Genomic DNA, 19,151 nt, shown 5'->3' on the forward strand with positions numbered 1-19,151 from the left:
ATAATCCAAGAACTCGAAGAAGAGGAGATTTCTATTGGATAGAAATGCATAATGATTGAAAATAATTAGAAACTAAAAGACAGTGTGCAATCTATTTATTAATAATAATACTATTTTGTAATATTTTGTATATTAAATTTTATAATTTAGTACATTATATTATATAAAATATTAAGCATAAAAATATTATGCTGGTAAGAAAATTATAATAAAAGTATATAAATAATGTTGACTATATTAGAATAGAACATATAAATTCTTTATATTTTATATAAAGGAAGAGATATTTAAAATATTTTGCAACATCTATATTTTTCGAATATATATATATATATATATATATATATATATATATATATATTTCTAAACATAACGCAAATATTTCAGAATAAAGTTGTAGCGTCATATTATATATATACACACACATATATATATATATATATATATATGTATATATATATATATATATTATATGTGTGTGTGTGTGTTTATTTGTGTATGTGTAGAGAGAGAGAGAGAGAGAGAGAGAGAGAGAGGGAGAGAAAGAGGACCACAAAATTTATTTAAAAAATTAAAATTAAAAATTTATTTATATTTATATACATATGCGTTTTGCTATACAGCATTGATGGCATTTCGTGTACTACAGGCATTTTTTACATAGCACGGAACAGAATCAGAAATTGTGCACATATATGTTACCCTCTGAGAACTTTCGTGGACTTGGCTTTGTAGTTCATGTCCACGTTTTTTAGATTAACAGAGGGCGTATCGCTTTCAGGGATCACCTAAAAGCGGGCCATGACACCTCTTCTCTCTGTATGTATGTATATACAGGGTCTACCAAAAGTGTGGAAACCCCTAAATATCTCGGAAAATATACGTTTTACAGAAAAGTGTTTCCAACAAAAGTTGTAGGGTTTAAGAAGATCTATATACTGATTCTATCAGTTTGACCTTGGATGGCGTCGTCAAGGTCAGGTCAAGGTCACATTGACTTTTTTAAATGACACCCCCTACATTTGATTGCATATTCTTATAGCTTAATTCAAGAGCTTTCCAAAACACTATAATAATGTTCATTTTTATTAAGTACTTTGCGAGTTATGAGGGTTGAAATAATTTCTTAATTTTATATAAACCATAAAATATCTAGTAAACCATTCATTTTTCGATTATCTTACCTTCATACTTTTATGTACAAATTAATGAGAGGAATCAATTGGTGTAAAGAAAACACATAGTTGTTTCTAAGAAAAAATATGTAATTTGCAATTAACAATTCCATATTTTTTCTTAAAAACAACTGTATGTTTTCTTTACACCAATTGATTCCTTTCATTATTTTGTACATAAAAGTATGAAGGTAAGATAATCGAAAAATGAATGGTTTACTAGATATTTTATGGTTTATGTAAAATTAAGAAATTATTTCAACCCTCATAACTCGCAAAGTACTTAATAAAAATGAACATTATTATAGTGTTTTGGAAAGCTCTTGAATTAAGCTATAAGAATATGCAATCAAATGTAGGGGGTGTCATTTAAAAAAGTCAATGTGACCTTGACCTGACCTTGACGACGCCATCCAAGGTCAAACTGATAGAATCAGTATATAGATCTTCTTAAACCCTACAACTTTTGTTGGAAACACTTTTCTGTAAAACGTATATTTTCCGAGATATTTAGGGGTTTCCACACTTTTGGTAGACCCTGTATATATATATATATATATATATATATATATATATATATATATATATATATATAAACTTGGAATCCTAAGTTACATTGGATTTATTTATTTATTTTCAATATTTGTAATAACAGACTAGAGTATAATAGCTAAACAAAATATCAACTATTAAATATTCTCAATTAAATTTATTTTAATAAAATTATACTTTGCAAAAAGAGAAAATCATATTATAATTTTGAATAAGACTTATTTCTATGTCCTGCATCTTTAATATTTTATTTCAATTTAATACATTTTCTATAAGATTTTAAATTACATACATTAGGTGTTTTATGTTAGTTCTTAAAGTAAATTTATTCTGGCTAGCATGTTTTTATATGTCAACCAGTAAAACAACTTTTTAATATATACAAAAAAGAATAGATTCACAGTCTTTATAATTATAGTAATATTCTTAACAATTGCACATATTGCAAGAAGTTGAAGAGCTTTATAAGATATAAACATAAATATATATAAAAAAATACAAGATCTCATTTATCTCTTTCAATAAATTTCACTCGGAGATTTTTTCATTGGCACGATCCTAGTCCTCATTAAAATGAAGTTCAATGATGATGAATTGATCCAAAAAACCGATTTGTATAAGAATTGACAGTCTCTCTTTCGTAGAAATTTACGTGTTAGAAGCAAGAAATTTCACAAAACTAACTACATTAAATTCACTAGCGTTAATAATGGCAATTATTATCGTATCTGTTGAAATGCTTCTGAATTTTGGATTATATACTTGATATATTTCGCCACTGCTATAAAATATTACCTAAGGACACATTCTATAGTCGCATATTATAACAAAGTATATTATCATTACATCGCAATATCGATAGCGATACTAAACTAATTATGGAAAATTCGACAGTCTCTTGTAATTTTTAAATCTTATTTCTGTTCTTCTTTCAGCTGCACTTCCTATACGTTTATTTGCAAATCTGCAATTCTATCCTTCCGCATTATTTCCAACGCTATAATACCTCTTTAAATGTTAAAAACGTGATAGAGCGTAGCTAAAAACAGAACGGACCGACGCGCAATTATGTAATTCTTATCGATTGCCTATCACCTCGAAAATTTATTCCTAGCTAGGACAAACGCCGCTGCTAATGCGCTCGTAGAAAAGCAGGTACGGGCTAGCAAGCAGCACCTGCGTTAGAGACACGCTCTCGACGACGATGTCGGACGTGTACAGCCATTGATCCGTTTTATTTCCGCGTCTAAAGCAAACAAAGTGACCGGAATCCACTGGACCGCGGTGTTCGATCACCGCGCATAATCGATATTTATGTTTACCCTGTATCGTTGTCAAACTGCTATCGAGAAACTTCACCGCATCACCCTATAAATATATAAATAAATATTAATTGGATTGTGTATCTCGCCAAAAATTTAAGATAGAGATTATACTTATAAATTAACTATAATTCTTAATTTTTCAAATTATAAATTCTGCATGAAATAAAATTAATAAATTATATGTATTAATTTATAATTTGATAAATTAAAATGTCCAACTATTATAATCAATAAAATTATTTTATACTTTTCAACTTTTTAATTAACTAACTTTTTAATATTCTTATTTAATTTATTATAGATTATAAAATTCACCTGCGCGTTCCTCTTTTTCGTCTCTGTGTAAGTGTAAGGATCAAGCACCAGAAGTTCGGGAAACGTAATATGATCGTCTCTTTTAATTAACACGCCCGAGGGACTCCACGTTGTCCTCGGGATGTGCAAACATAAGCACTTGGGTAATTTTCCAAGAGTGAGGGTCTTGACAGCAGGACAGCGCAACGAGCATCCATCACATTGCACGTCACGTATCATTTCGCTATCCACAAAACGCGATAGCAACCATTCCAAAGTATGATATTGTCGTAGAATACTAAATGGCGGTAATGGTAACGATAAAGTCTCGAGTTTGTCGTAACGTACTGAAGACTACAAAGGAAAAAAATAAATTAGACTGATATTAAATCTAATACATGTTATATTGACAAATGTTTGATTCTATAATTGAAATTTGAGGTATTATGTGAAAATTATCTCCAGAAAAATTAATTACGAGAACAATTAGTTATCTTTCACTTTTGTGTTAATACCTTCCAGAAACAGCTGTTGCACTGAATTTGGCTAGTGATTAGACCCGAGAACGGATGCGTCTCTATCGAGACTGACGGAATGTTGATAAAAGGCATGGTACATAGAGATTTCCACGACCTGAAGGGACTTTTGCAATCGCCATTGCTTTGAATACTTCGCGACAGCAATTCCGAGGATCTAGCAAGGATCATACCGGGTTTACACCCGATACTTGGAGACATACTAGATATGGATGACGTTGAGGTCATCATTTGATTGTTGCAGTTCTTATCGAAACCCTTTGAAGTATCTGTACCATTTTTCACTGATGCAATGTCGTTGCAGGATGCACTTCTGAGATTCAGAACCTGAGCTTCAGGACTGTCAGTTACTTTTCTCATATTTAACTCTGTATTTGGACTTGGCGGCAGCGCGTCAGATAAAGAGCCTATCTGAAAACGCAACAATTAATGATTAGTCATCGTATAATCAAGTAAGAACTTTTTATCAATTAATTACAAAAGTCTTGGAGAGACAAAAAAACTTTTTTTCATCTTTAATTAATTTGATTATTGTCAAACAAATTATATTGTAGATTGTGTTGAATGATTTTAATCACATACTCTATTTGCAGGCTGCATTTCAGCATCTAATGCGCTAAGAACTACATGAAATAGCTCATGAACATCTTGATGACCAGGTCCAAAATTCCATAACGAACCGATGGAAGAAATGATTTCAACAGGTGTCACATCACCGTACAAGTCCTCCGCAAAACCATTAATCTCTGTAAGACGTATGCAAATCAATATAAAAGTATAGAGAGAAATAACAGTAATATATATGAGTAATTTGTCGATGTTTGATATGTGAAAGATACTTCTGAAAATTAAAGATCTTGAAGCTATCACAAAATAAAGAATAGTTTTGAGAAAACTAGAAGAGCTTGCAATAGACAATAGAGAATTTGATATATTTATATAGGAACTGAATATTATAATTTTATCATCTCAAAATCTCATACTCTTGAGGATAGACAATAGTGTATCTGCAAAGTTTCTTTTCTTCTCCTGCTCTCTTTGAAGCCAGAGAATAAACGTAGGACAAGCAGCCAGGGCTTGCAAGAGAGAATTCAGGAAACATGTATATCCAAAATTATTGATCCCGACAACTTGGCCTAGAGAAAAATAAGATCATAAGTATCAAAATGTCTCTGTTCAAAAAACTTATAATTATATAAAATGAATTACATAAGGAATATTAAGAAATTGATAAACTAAAAACTATAACAATCAAATATTAAGTAAAATAAGTAAATCTCATACAAGATCTTAGAAAGAAGAAATTTTCTATATTTCTGACAAGCAGTAAAGGATATCATTGACAATGTCTGTCCATTATTATTCTCTCTAATAGTTTTATTATTAAGAAAATAGAAAACACGAGCAACAACGAGAAACTAGAGAGACAAAGAAACGTCAAGAAACGAGTTTGACAGATGCTTCTACTCGATGGATTTGAGGGGTTAAGGTCCTGACCTTTTTTTCTGGGTTTGGGCGAGGGACCCCACAGGACAAACAGGCCGACAGCGATGGCGAAGCCCACGCCGGCAAACATCGCGATCCTCTCTACGTCCATCATACGTATTAAATATCGCTTATCCAGTCGGAAAATCTTCCAGATGGAGCGATGCTCTAACCTACGTGCATCCTTAAGTTTTCCTAATTTCCTCTTTCGTTTGTTCGATCATACTTTTCAGGACGACAAACACTCCGTCCGAGATTCTGACAGGTGTAAAAGCTCGTGTGAGCAAAATTTAACCTCGACGATAAATTTCTACGACGTTACTTCTTCCTCCCTCACGTCGCGCCACTCGACTATATATGTGAATGATCGAACGCGAGCGATTTGTAAGGTATGACAAATGTAATGTGACAAATGGAAAAAAACGAATGGTAAAAAAAAAGAAGGTGAATATTAATTAAATTCGAAAGGAGCGAACGCGCGCGTTTTTCATTAACAAATGTCACCTGTCAAGAAAGTATGCGCGGTTGCAACGGGATTGAAAAATGCATAAAACGCATTCGTATTTGCAATCCGGAAGTGAGTAGAATGTTTGTTTTTCTCTCTCGCAATCAGCTGTATTATATTTCTCTCTCTCTCTTTCTTTCTCTCTCTTTTTCTTATAAATATAAATAACTAAATAGTTATTCAATTTTAAATTCATGTACCATTCGAATCCAGCAAGCACCAAATAATAATTATATAACTATTAGTCATAATTTCTCACTCAACAATATAACTGTTACATGTTATATAACAATTACATAACATGTCACAGTTATATTGTTGAGTGGGAAATTACAACTAACCAATATATAAATGTTACTTGGTGTATTTGCTGGGAATATAAATTTTACATAATATTTCAAATTTCAATATACTTATTTAAAAAAAAAGTCAAAAATACCATCTTAGTCTTCGTTTTTTATAGCTTTGTGTTGCAACTTAAATTATTAATTATAAATATATACTAATATAATAAATATTTCACTCATTTTGTTCGGTAATTACAACAGTTTGCAACATGAAATTTGAAGATATTTTTGCAATTTTTCCTCACTAATTGCCCTTTTCGAAAATTATCGCCATAAATTCTGACTTTTGCTATTAATCTCGTGCGTTTTTGACTGAGAGAAGATCAATGATATGTTAATTTTTTTGCTCCAAAAAACTTGCTTCTATTCGATATATACTTCCAATCATAAAACTCAAATTATTACATCTTTTTAAATATGCCTAAAATTGTATACAAATAAATTTGATTCTTGTAGAAAAATTGCACATATAAATTTAGATTGTATTTAAAAAGATGTTTATAAAAAATAATTTATATATAATTTTTTAATCTTTTTTTTTCTTTAAAAAGAACCTATGTTCTGAGCAATTGCAGTGTAAATTTGTACGTATAAATTATGATATGATCTAATAATTTTTTTTCTAATAGCGTGTACTATATCAAATATACGACATTATATGTGCTCTTAAACGTGGCGATCGTAGCATCAGTAATTGTGTCAGATTCTTGTGTATCACAGATTCGAGTTCGAATACAGCTAAATTCCGCTTCCTTTTTCGCTCCTTATTATAATTCGATCGCCACGTTTCTTTCCATGTTTCTGTTCTAAATATTGACAACGAGTCATTAAAACGTATAATATATAAGTATATAATAAAATATATATATGTAATATATAATATATAAACATAGAATATTCACAGATCTTTTATTTCGGCCTTATAGCCGAAAACTGTCGGTACTTATGTTAGTACCATGAAAACTTTGGAAGTATGTGATGTGATATCAGTACTTTCAAACATTAAAAATTATTTTAACGGTTGATAAATATCCGTATGGGTATTAAATATTTTTTATGTAAAATAGACTAATATTTTTTAATTATTATTATTTTTAATTACTTTTAATTATATTTATTATTATTTTTATTATTATTATATTTTATTATTATATTTTATTATTTTATTATTATTATATTTATTATTATTATTTATTATTATTATTATTATATTTATAATTATTATATTTATATTTATATTATTATATTTAATTGTTATTTTTTAATTATTATATTTTTAATTAATAGACTAAGATTTAGAATATCTCATTTAATTTTTCAGTTAAATCTAAAATTATTTTAACATACATATTTTATTTTGCATTTAAATCTAAAATGATTTTAATACATTTAACACATTAAACATGATAATATTTTTTAGTTATATTCTTATATAATCGAATGATAGATGTTAAAAATATTATGATCTGTGTTTCAAATTATCTTTTTAAAACTATTTTGTTAAAACTATTGAACTTGTTCCTTGTCCTAAGAGATTAATCATTTAATTTCTTTTTTTTTCAAATTGCAAAATGCGAACGAATTGTTGCAACTACTGATCAAAATGAATAAATTTGTCATAATCGTGCAACATTTATAATTTAAAGTCACAGTCCAGCAGAAAGTTGCAAAAAATAAAGCACAAAACAGTACTTTCAAATTTTTTCTTTGCAAATATTTATAAATATTTTTTTTAAATAAATATATAATATTAGATAATGAAACATGTTTTTGTATATGTGATTTGTTTTTTAAATCAAAATTACATATAATATAATAAGAGAACCAAATAGAACACATAGAAAAAATTAACAAGAAATTTTATTTTTGTTTATTTAGCCGGATTTAAACCTGGAATAGTGTTTCATTTAGTTGTATCCTTATTATTAGATGTGATCTGAAATGATACAAAATGACATATGGTTTGAAAATCTGTCCGTTCGCTGGCGGCCTCTTCAGAAATACCGGTGAAATACTGTATTTAAAATAAGCACAGTGCGATCGCGCACGGATTTGCGGACGTAAATTCGAAAAATAGAATTCTATAAAAGAAAGTAAAAGAAGAGACAGAAAAAAAATAGAGAACATATGATACATACAGCTATATTTGCAAAAATAGAAAGGTATACATGTAACTATTTACAAAATATTGAGGTCAATAATGCTAGTTGTATAAAAAAATAATATGAAAAATTATAGATTACATAACCTTCTTGTGTATCACATTTATTGTATTTTATATTTTTATCTTTTTTATATTTTATTTATATTTAATATCTTTAACTTGTCGAGTATTATTATTACTTTTGCTATTATTGTTGCAATCGAAATCGTTTTACTTAATATAAAAAAATATATTAAATGACAAAAAAATATAACAAAAACATTAGTAAGTGATATAACGAAAATAAAAGTTTACGTGTGTAACTTTTTAAAAATATTACTTTTGAAAGATACAAGAGAGATGAAAAATCGATAAAGATATTTGATTAATTTACTGCAATTGCACCCGAGATTGACATCATATGGTCGTATCTAATATTTGATTTACATGTGACAGGATTGTACAAATACAGAGGAAGATAACACGCGCCAAAGTGCATTGCTGACGAGTACATCCGGTCTTCAACGCCCACACATGCACATTAATACGTCGGGCACGTATCGATGATGACGAGATAGGAAGCAAGGAAGGAAGGTCACCTGCGATTTACCTGCCTCTCACAGGACGGAGAAGGAAGGACGCGCGTTTTGGGGGAGAACGAAGGAAAGAAACGACGAGGTCGACGAGGAAATTGCATCTTTCGACGATGAGTGTATTTGACGTCATTCTCTGGGGTTCTCACGAACGCGTGTGCGTTACGTAGATACGCAAATACGCACCGCGGGAATGCGAGAAATACACGTATAAGGCGACGCTCACATCGTGAGACCCAATTGCGATTATAGGATATAAGGTAGGTGAGAACAGAAACGAAGAAGGTGAGTGGAATTTTGAAAAGAATTCATTTTACTCTTTCTTCGTTTACATTTTAATATCATTTTTAGCGAGAATTATTCACCCACAAAATGCGCCTGTAAAATTCGGTAACAGGATGAGAAAGATATATGTAAAACAAATAAAATTTTTACATAAACTTCATTATTTCTGGCTAAACTCGTGGCACTCGCATTTTATGAGACACACGTGTACAACCAATATGTTGTTGAGTTGTCTCAGCGTCTTGTACTTCATTAATGAGTATCGATAAAGTGATGAAAATAGGTAGTAGAAAAGAAAGAAATAATTTCAGCGGAGACCTCTCATAAGTAAGAAATAAAAATCGCTAGAGAAAAAGAGAGGTGGACCGAAGCTCGGCTTAGTAAAAGCGGCCTAAACGGTGACTGCTATATTGTCGCTGGGAAACGAAAATAGCTGCTGTCAGCCTCGGAGGCAAATCGTGGCGGCGAGGGAGCAAGAGGGAGCAACGATGGCCGATGGAGAGCTAAGGTGGTAAGGTGTACGACAACGACAACGACGACGACGAAGAAGGTGGGACCAAGAGAAACGACGAAGGAGCATCGAACGAGGGTGTTGTGCGAGATCTGGAATGAAGAACCCGGCCAAACAGACTTATTGCGGCTTACGTAATTCCTCTTCTTCTTCTTCTTCGAGCTTCAAAGCTCGAGCCTCGAAATTCGCCCCGCTGAGCGTTATTATGGCATCATGCGAGAGAGATCGAAAACTTGACACAATAAAAATACATATAATCTCGTACATAAAACTCGATGATTCACAATAAAAATAAGCATCGAAAATATAAATAGAATTCTCGAGAGAAGTCAAAATAATGATTTGTAAAATGATATCTGTTGATTTTTGTTGGGTCTGTTGAATTATTGGAACATTTTCTTGCGATTCAGAGAGACGTTTATGAAAATAAGAGCCAAGAAAGATTTTTGAGGGAATAAATGACACATAAAAAGGTGAAAAATAATTATAAATTCGAAAACATCGATTAGGCTCTTTAGATGATAATCTATACCTTAACCAATTGTGTTGGTATGTAAAATTTATTTTATAATCCGTTTGAAAATTTTGCAAGCGCTGACGCTTTTATCCATCTATATCTACGAGATTGATAATCGAGACAATAGCAGGACACAATAACATAATTTTATTCGTATGTAATGTAATACAATGTAATTTAATCGCGTGACTTATCTCGCCAACAAAATTCACCCGCATAGTCACATTCATTGAGCCGTCATCTCTCGACAGGATTAATTATCGCAGCTTCGAGGATCTCGTCCAAATATCTTCGCTCGAATTAGATCCCGGCGTCGGCTGAATTAGCGAATATACATGCAAATTACACAACATCATAACTTGTAATTATTATCGCGACGGGACGCGAGCGACAGATGCCAAGAGACGTCTCTCGAAGAAGGAAACGCGTCAACGTTCTTCGTTCGCGACGCCTAATTAATAATATCAATTGATGACACAGCTACGAACTTCTCTCAACTTCATTTCCGGTCAGTTGCGTCCAGAAAGAGAGAGGAAAAGTAAATGAAGGGATTGATGCACGTGATGAACTTGCACTTGATGTTATGAGTGTCCTCGATGTTACATTTCTCCTTCTATGAGAGAAAAATATTGCTGCTGCTCATATCTCATATGTAATCTTTCTGTTGTTAAGCGTATTTATCTTAATAATTATAAATTGATTCTCTTTTCGCTGTCAAATTAATAACAATCTCGTTGCAAAATGTATAAAATTTAAAATAATCATTTGCTAAAAATGCAGAAAAAAATGCAATCTTGTGAGAAGTTCAATACTTTAGTTAATACAGACTTATGTGTCAGCTCTCCTTCAGTTTCCTTCACTACCCTTAATCTTTTAGAATGGAATTTTAATAAATTTTGAAAGAAATTAGTGCTGAATTCCGCTTGACACTTCTTGGAGGTAGCAAATCAAGTTGCACGAGAATATCTGTTGCCATCTCTTTTTTGAAGCATGAGAATCTCGACTACGTTCTGCAGAACCGACCCAAAATGTCTGCCACATTCAAGTCAAGAAGTGTTAAACGACATGAAATTCAATGCTAAAACTTCACAATTTGTTAAGATTCTATTGCAAAAAATTAAAGGCTGTGAGAAAGTTTGAAGGGAGAAGAAACTGATATATAAGTTTGTATTAAAGATTTGGACTTTCTCTATTTTTTTTATATTTGTAGATTTCTAGAAGTAACAACAAAAATTTATCTATTTTTTAAATTTGTTAGAATATTGTTATAAACCTTGTAGCAAATTTAAGTCTCATTACTAAATATTAATTATTGGATAAATATGATAGAATTTCGATTCTATCTCTTGTATCGAGATAATCTTTATAAAAAATGATTTTTTTGGCGTATTAGAATTTTTGTAACAAATATGATGAATTTTAACACGAATTGACGCCACTTTTTTTTTAACTTTCACTAACAATTCAGGTTTAAATTTTCTCTGTTATTTAGATTAATTAAGTGCGATATCACAGTATCTATCTCAATTAATTTTTGGCATCCAGACAATTGTTGCTGTAATTGTAAGACAATTTTTTAAGCAACTATGCAATTATCAGACCGTGAAATTCTTTCTAAAAATTCTGTTCGCATCACAGGCAGCTTTACTTTCCGATCACCGTTCTTATTCACGACCATCCCTCATCCGGTACCGTCGTCGCGTCGGTGATGCTGATGTGATCGTTCCTGGCGCGAGATACCCAAGGCATAGAACAACAGGCGCGGAACTTGGCATCGGGACTGAATACCGACGGTATATCCGAGTACAACCTATTCGCCGTCATCGGCACCGGGAGATGATTCGTCACGGATGGTGTTGCGTTTCAAGGAGTCGGGAGAAGATACTGATTTTAATATACGTTCCACGATAACAATAGCGCGGATCGTATACATTCCTGAGCGAAATTATCTCGGGCCGAGCGTGCGCTTGGCACGATTCGGATTCGCTGAGAGATGCTGCTGGTCCAGCGACGGTATTCTTGATTTTTTACAGAGAGAGATGCTTTTTTTACAGAGAGAGATGCTTTTTTTTAGATGCTTTTAGGTCGTTGGGCGAGCTTTCTCGTAGAAAGACCGACAAGAAGTTTTTTTGTTCTCTAGAGAATATTAACATAAATTCAAGTGTATTTTTATACGCAAATTTAATATTATAAATTATAAATTTTTTAACAAGAGAGATTTTTTAAATAATAGAGGGAAATATTGAATATAAAAAAATTATATTTGCATATAATTTTTTCATTATATAGAATCTGAATTATTTATTTTAGTTTGTGATCTTTAAAAAAAGAGCTAATATTTTTATTTTCTTTTAATAAGGATATTTAAGGATATTTAAGAATTAAAAAGTAAGAAAGAGAATTGGAATTTGTGTAGAGACGCGTTGATCATAGTTTGAACGTTGAATCTAGCTTCCTTTTATAGTTCTCCGAGTAAATACGAGACTCGTCTAACGACACGATACGATATGGTACAATAATTTTTAATATTTCCCCAAGTAGCTTCGCTTCACGTTTATTAAATCGAGCCGGATCATAAACTCTCGGACGCTCTCCTTTATTGGTGAGCGAGGCATTCGCTCACGCGAGAGCTAAGATCATCAAATGCGAATATAACGGAAATATACGAAACGCGTTATAAACCAGCGCATATAGAATGACTCGCGACTGACTAGCGCTTGAACCGTTAAGAGAATTAATTGTTTGAATCCGAAGTTCGTTCGTTTCAGTCTCGATTTAATTTTCGATAATCGCGGAAAATGATAATAAAAATATATTTCAGCGATAATAAAAATACCTGTTGATGCGTCGACAAATAGATGCACAATGTAAGCCGGTTGAGAGAACCCACGTAATGCAATACTGACCGACCATTGTACCTCTTGTATCGTCGCCAAATTGTTTTTCGCGGTTATAAAAGTTCCTTTTGAAGAAATCATCTCATAGTAAGTTACTCTAAGAATTCTCTTGTGAATTGCAATTTCAGTTAACGAATGAATAATTTAAGAACTTGACATGAGATCGCTGGCATACAATTAAAATAAAATATAATGAGAAAAAAAATATATATATACAATATATATAAAAGAAGACAATATATATTTATATAATATTATGTAAGTTATACACATATGCTGTACTATTATATATTTCTTTATTGTTGCATTTAAGAAATCTAAAAAATTTTATAGAGTTTTAAAATTTATATAGTTATTATAAATTTATATTGTTTATTTTAAAATAGTTTATATATTTAAAATTTTGAAATTTTTTATATGGCGTACATACAAAAAAAAGAATACCTATTCCTAGCTTTTATCGCTTTAGATTTATTTTGACGGATATTTATACGTTAGACCAGCTTTTAATATCTTCTATCCGTAATTGAGAACGGTCCAAAACTAAGTAAGCAATGCAATAAATAAAACACCGAGACTCAGATTAATGACAAATTATTTGAATCTAATTCAACGATTAATCTGTTCATCTATAGTATATAATTTTATATATCTTCTTGCTCTCTTTTGATGAATGCTAATTTTGTACAAGATGTGCAGAAGCAAAATAAAAAATAAATAAATAAATATATTTATTTATTATTTTGCTTATATTATAATTTATTATTATTTATTTATGCTTATATAAATTATTGTTTCTTTATGCTTATATAATTTATTGATTAATTTATTATTTTACTTATATAATTATATGTGTGTAATAATGTATATAATTTTTAAATTATTTATATATAAATTATATATAAATAACATATATAAATTTTAAATTATTAATAAAATAGGAAGGATTTTATATTCAGATGTTTATACATTGCGATAATTTTGCATTTAAAAATCTTATTAGAAATTTTGGTTTTTAGAGTATTACAAATATAATTCAGTATGGTTACATATAAATTACATATAGAAGTATGATTCAGATAGACGACACACTATGTAGAAAAGAATGCGACAGAAATTCATTATTGTTACGTTGTCGCTTGTGTAATATTAAATTCGTAATTGTCTCGACGATGTCGATGACGGGAGGATGATGATGATGATGACTCAAGCTTCAAGGCTCACGTCGGTGTGGCTCATGAGGCGAGGCTCGTTTCGTTTCGTGTCCGCTCTTCCATCCCGACGTTGGCCCGGTTTATCTCCACCGATCCCGAAATAATCTTAGATTCGGTCTCTCGTGCTCACACTTCTCGCGCTTCAGGTCTCCGCCGAGCGTGTGCGTGTGCGTGTGCATGCACGCGTGCTTTCGGGAGCTTCCCCTCGTCTCTTCTTCTCGACATCGTCTTCATCGCGCATACTTACGATCCCTGACTATAGAAGCGCGCGCCATTAGAACGTCGGATCCAACATCGTGGCCAACATTGGCCGACGTCATCTAGACTGATCGCTCGTAGAGTAAAGTGGTGTAAAACGTCGAACAATTACGGAAAATATCAAATCAAAAATGAAGAATAAATTAGTTTTAGATATATATGGTACATTTTTAAATTTTCTAAAAAATAATCACAAGAATTAGAGATAGTACTAAAGTAACAGAATTAATTTCATTTTTTTTATAATCTGTCGCAGAAATAATGTAGTTGCCGAGAGCAAATTGCCGGAAAAAATATGAAAAGAAATAAAAAGAAAAAAAATATTGAAATAGAAAAAAGAGAAAAAAGAGAAATACATTTTTAACATTTTTCGAATTAAATATTTTGATGATTTGGCATCAAATTAAATTTTGACAAGATCTATCTAAAATTATAATTTAAAATGTAAGCATTGTTATTTAATTACATTTAGATTTAATTCGAAAATCTTTTCTCTTTGTATAATAAATAAATAAATAATAAATCATAATAAATAAATTCATTTTATTTAATAGCATTATAAAATAATTGACGATTTCTATTTCTTTAATGTCTAAATGTGTAACAATATACCGAATAATATTATTATCATTGAAAGAATAATTATAAATATAATTGGTGCTTTATTTTAGATATTCCATATAACTGGGTAATTCTACGAGTCTCTCAGTCGTTTCCGCAATTTCGGTTTTTCATTTCATCTGTCGAGTAAATCTGTCAGGTATTTATTTAGCTTCGACCGCGAAAAAATGTATCGCGCTAATTTAACGGGTGGCCACCGTCCGAAAATCACTGAACTCGTGCCAGGTATCGTGAGGAAACTCATCGATAAATTACATTTCGCGCGTCTGTAAATTGCCGTTCGCGAGATGATTTAAGGTTTCAGTTATGCGGGTCTTTAATTATGTTTATTCATCAAGCGTGGATAATGCTATTTTTCATTACTTCGATTTCAAAGTCCATCTTTTGACAACAATTTACTTAAGAAGGATGAGAGAATGACTATGCGCTTTCATTAAAGCGTAAATCACAATTAAAATTAGAAAATAAAGAAATGTTCGCGATGTATTTTTATAACAAATTAGTATGGAAATTACAAGACAGAATGAAATTAAATAAAATATGGAAGCTCAGATCACAATTAAGACATCTTTTCTCGAAGCATTTTTTTTAAAGAATATTCAATTAATAATATTTGAACAAATCAAAGTTTTTTTGAAAATCTCGATGTTTGTTGTTGTTTCTTTTCCATGATATTAATCTCTCACTGTGAGCAATCACATAATTTTATTCATCTTGAAAAGTTTATTTTGATAAATATCCGTTAGTTTGATGCGAATCATTAATAGTGAAAATTAATTTGTTTTAGTTTAATTGTGTTATTTTTATTAAATGCTTGTAAATTAATTTAATATTATTGCTTTACGTTAAATTTTCGAGAAGAAATTTTTATTTTTAAATTTAGGATTTTTTAAAGGTTATTAATAAATGTCATGCAAGAAAATTGGCGTGCGTTTCATAATTTTTTACTATAAAAAAAAATCTAGGTAGAAAGACTCTCAAGAAAATAATTTTATGCAATGATATATTACAATTATAAATAATTGATAATAAGACGATTAATGCTTGTAAACTTATATAAATTTCAGACAATTCTTTTTTGTAAACGAGATTAATTTTTTCAGGAAATATATAACGATAATGCGCGCTTTATAACAATTTATTCGAAATAGAAGCTCATGAATTCCTGTGCTATCTTTCGCTCTCCAATTTTGCACGACTCGATATAAGTCATACGACAACAGGAAAATTAAAGGGAGGCGGAGGTGGCCTAAAGTTTTAAATGATTCAGAGGCCTCGATCTTTTCGCCTAGCCTCGCCTAACACATACGTTTGGCACACACTGGTTGTTCGCTCGTAACTATGGCTCTCTTGGCACGCTGACGTCGGTCACCCACGCCCGTGGAATAAGCGCGACCTAATGACGCGCAATCGGCCGTAATAATTTTACGTAATAATCGAGCCACGATAAACGGCACGTGAATGAAAACTCGCGGATAAAAATTAACGATTAAATTAATGCTATAAATTAATTTGTAAAAATATCTCCTTCAAATACTTTAATTAACATATATAGTTTCAATGAAATAAAGGTTTTTATTTTTAATTAATTTGTTTTCTTAAGTTTCAGAAAATAATGTTTTATTGAATTACAATTTTTTAACATCGAGCGATTTAATTATGTTTCATGTTTTACAATATGTTTTATTATTAGTTCTAATTGATCATTATAAGTTGACGGAAAAGACGAGTTTCTCAATCGACCCTATGACACATACCATATGATACATCGGCCAAAGAATCATCGTCCTCTGCGCATCTCTTTCTTCCTGTCATTAACGAGGACTGGAAAAGATCCAATTTCTCCGCGAGAAAACTGCATTGCTATCTATTGTATTACGCGGAACTGTTGAAATCGTATGAATAAGAGAAATTTTTCAGCTTAGGATTGGTAAAATGCTAGGAACACTAGAATCATGTTAGGTAATGTAAAATGTATACATTTTGTATTTCATAAGATGTTTTAAAATTAAAGCAAAAAATAAGATTAAAATTTTAAAATTGGAGAATTTGTTTTAAAAGAACAAAATTATGAATATAATTTTTTTTTCATAAAAAGAAAAAAAGAAACATTTTTAATGGCACAAAAATAGGATTGTTTATATAAATATTAAAATATTATATGCATATATAGAATAATATTTTATGTTGATGTTGATGAAAAAATTTTATTTTGTCTATATCTTTAATAGCATGCTTTCTAAAAAATACTTCAATCGTATTATTACACATTTTCCGATTTTATAATTTTTGTAGACGTTAAAATATTATATTTTATGTGATGTCAATGTCAAAATTCCATTTGAACCGCTAATATTTGCTTCCCACATATAAGCGCCTTCCAATTGGCGTCTATTTCGATGCACTTGGGGTTCAACGACGAATGTATTATGGCGATCGGGAGGATGACGACATGGATTTCGTTTTACAGCTCTGTTCGGCAAATGTAAATATTATTTCTACGGCGATTTCTCGCGAAAGATCCGCGTGCCGCGCCTTCGTCTGGCCATAGCTCGTCTGCAACCACTGGGCGTTTTTACTATAGCACATTCGGAGGATCTCCCTTGCCGGGGAAGGTACGCCGTTTGATCTGTTCGATTACGTGTAAATAAAGACGCCATCGAGTTCTCATCCATCAACGATGTTTCTTGTGATCTCACAGCAATTATATAATTAATATATTATATAACTTTAGAGAGAATCTAGTATATTTAAATAGATCAGTGATTTCTCAAAGGAAAGAGAAAAACGAAATGATTAAGAAAGGTTTTCTTTAGATGCTATACTTTCTATCAATATATATTACTGCATATTATGCTATAAAAACTGCAGTTTTATAGATTGAATTATTGAACTTCTCTTAATTTATTCCTGTCTCAAATTTATTGAAATATATCGGTAATTTTTGATTGTGTATATGTACAGTTCAATATTTTAATATATATGTTATTTACATGATATAGTTTATATACAACTAATATAACTTATATATAACTTTTATATAACTTATATATAACTTCTTCAGATAAATATGACAAAAAAAATAAAACAGGAAATATCTGTAAAGAATTGAAAGTTCTTCCAATTTGATCGGATTGGAATGAAAGAAGAAGAAGATGATGAAGAGAGAAAAGAGAAAAGGCACTATATCCATTGAGCGTTTGAATCGAAAAATTCTTAAATTATTCATAGAAAAAAATGGTAGCAAAGAAGACATCGTGAGAGTTGGCTTAAAAAATTATCAGCGTCGATTAATAAGCACGAGGCGAGGATGAGAGAGATATTCATCGATTCATCCATCCATCTCAATCAACTGTCCGATCTGTTTTGGCATAATCGAACGTGAACGAAGCATCGTATACAAACGCGCACCCCGAATAACGTTCGCGGCCACGTGCGCCCTCCACGTGGCCTATTCCTCCTTCCTTTTCTCCCCTTTCTTATTTATTAACTCTCTTCCTCTTTTTCTAGACGATCACGGAGAGACCGAGCAAGGTGAAGAAGCGAGCGAGGTATCCTCCGAAATTCCGCCACCTCTTTCTTCCATTTCGAGGTTCGCGACGTTCGCCATGGCCGGGGGTAGCTCAGGCCATCGAGCGGGGGAAGCCCGTAGAGGGGATCAGCGACGGGCATCAGCGTCTCGCTCCGATGTCTATTTTCATCTCACTCGGCGGCGTCGCGGCCACCCCTTGTCGCACCGCGTTCTCGGTATCATCGTCCGCCTAAAAAGGTAGATTGACCGTGGAAGTAACGCGATCCGCGATTGGTCGGCCAGGTCGACGAATCGGTCGTCGCGTTATACCCCAGGATCACGTTGCACGCGCTTATATTGGGAGCCCCCGCGCGTTTCCCCG

At 31.5% G+C, this 19,151-nt stretch overlaps 1 protein-coding gene and 1 long non-coding RNA gene across 3 annotated transcripts; one reads left to right on the forward strand and one right to left on the reverse strand.

Annotated features, from left to right (window-relative positions):
• Nucleotides 1-2,129: 2,129 nt before the first annotated feature.
• LOC105249182 (ubiquitin carboxyl-terminal hydrolase 30) lies at nucleotides 2,130-5,726 on the reverse strand. Its single transcript, XM_011254474.3, has 6 exons — nucleotides 5,380-5,726; nucleotides 4,866-5,018; nucleotides 4,465-4,628; nucleotides 3,862-4,293; nucleotides 3,368-3,700; nucleotides 2,130-3,095 (listed from the first exon to the last, which is right to left on the reverse strand). Exons 1-6 carry the CDS (start codon nucleotides 5,480-5,482, stop codon nucleotides 2,838-2,840), a joined length of 1,443 nt encoding a protein of 480 aa, XP_011252776.1. The 5' UTR covers nucleotides 5,483-5,726; the 3' UTR covers nucleotides 2,130-2,837.
• LOC105249176 lies at nucleotides 5,627-10,975 on the forward strand. 2 transcript variants are annotated; one of them, XR_003122547.1, is made up of 3 exons: nucleotides 5,627-5,756; nucleotides 8,819-9,215; nucleotides 9,307-10,975. It is a non-coding gene; the product is annotated as an uncharacterized LOC105249176 (long non-coding RNA). The 2 variants fall into 2 exon arrangements; XR_003122548.1 differs by lacking the exon at nucleotides 5,627-5,756 and adding an exon at nucleotides 8,327-8,381.
• Nucleotides 10,976-19,151: the final 8,176 nt, after the last annotated feature.

The sequence above is a fragment of the Camponotus floridanus genome, unplaced genomic scaffold, assembly GCF_003227725.1.
Source record: "Camponotus floridanus strain SB8 unplaced genomic scaffold, Cflo_v7.5 scaffold164, whole genome shotgun sequence".
Classification (NCBI taxonomy): domain Eukaryota; kingdom Metazoa; phylum Arthropoda; class Insecta; order Hymenoptera; family Formicidae; genus Camponotus; species Camponotus floridanus.

Bases quoted from the DNA above. Each gene is read 5' to 3' on its own strand.
- LOC105249182 (XM_011254474.3), bottom strand. From the start codon at position 5,482: ATGATGGACGTAGAGAGGATCGCGATGTTTGCCGGCGTGGGCTTCGCC. The intron at 5,019-5,379 runs GTCAGGACCTTA...ATTTTTCTCTAG, and splicing joins GCCCAAACCCAGAAAAAAAG to GCCAAGTTGTCGGGATCAAT. The intron at 4,629-4,865 runs GTATGAGATTTT...TACGTCTTACAG, and splicing joins ACTATTGTCTATCCTCAAGA to AGATTAATGGTTTTGCGGAG.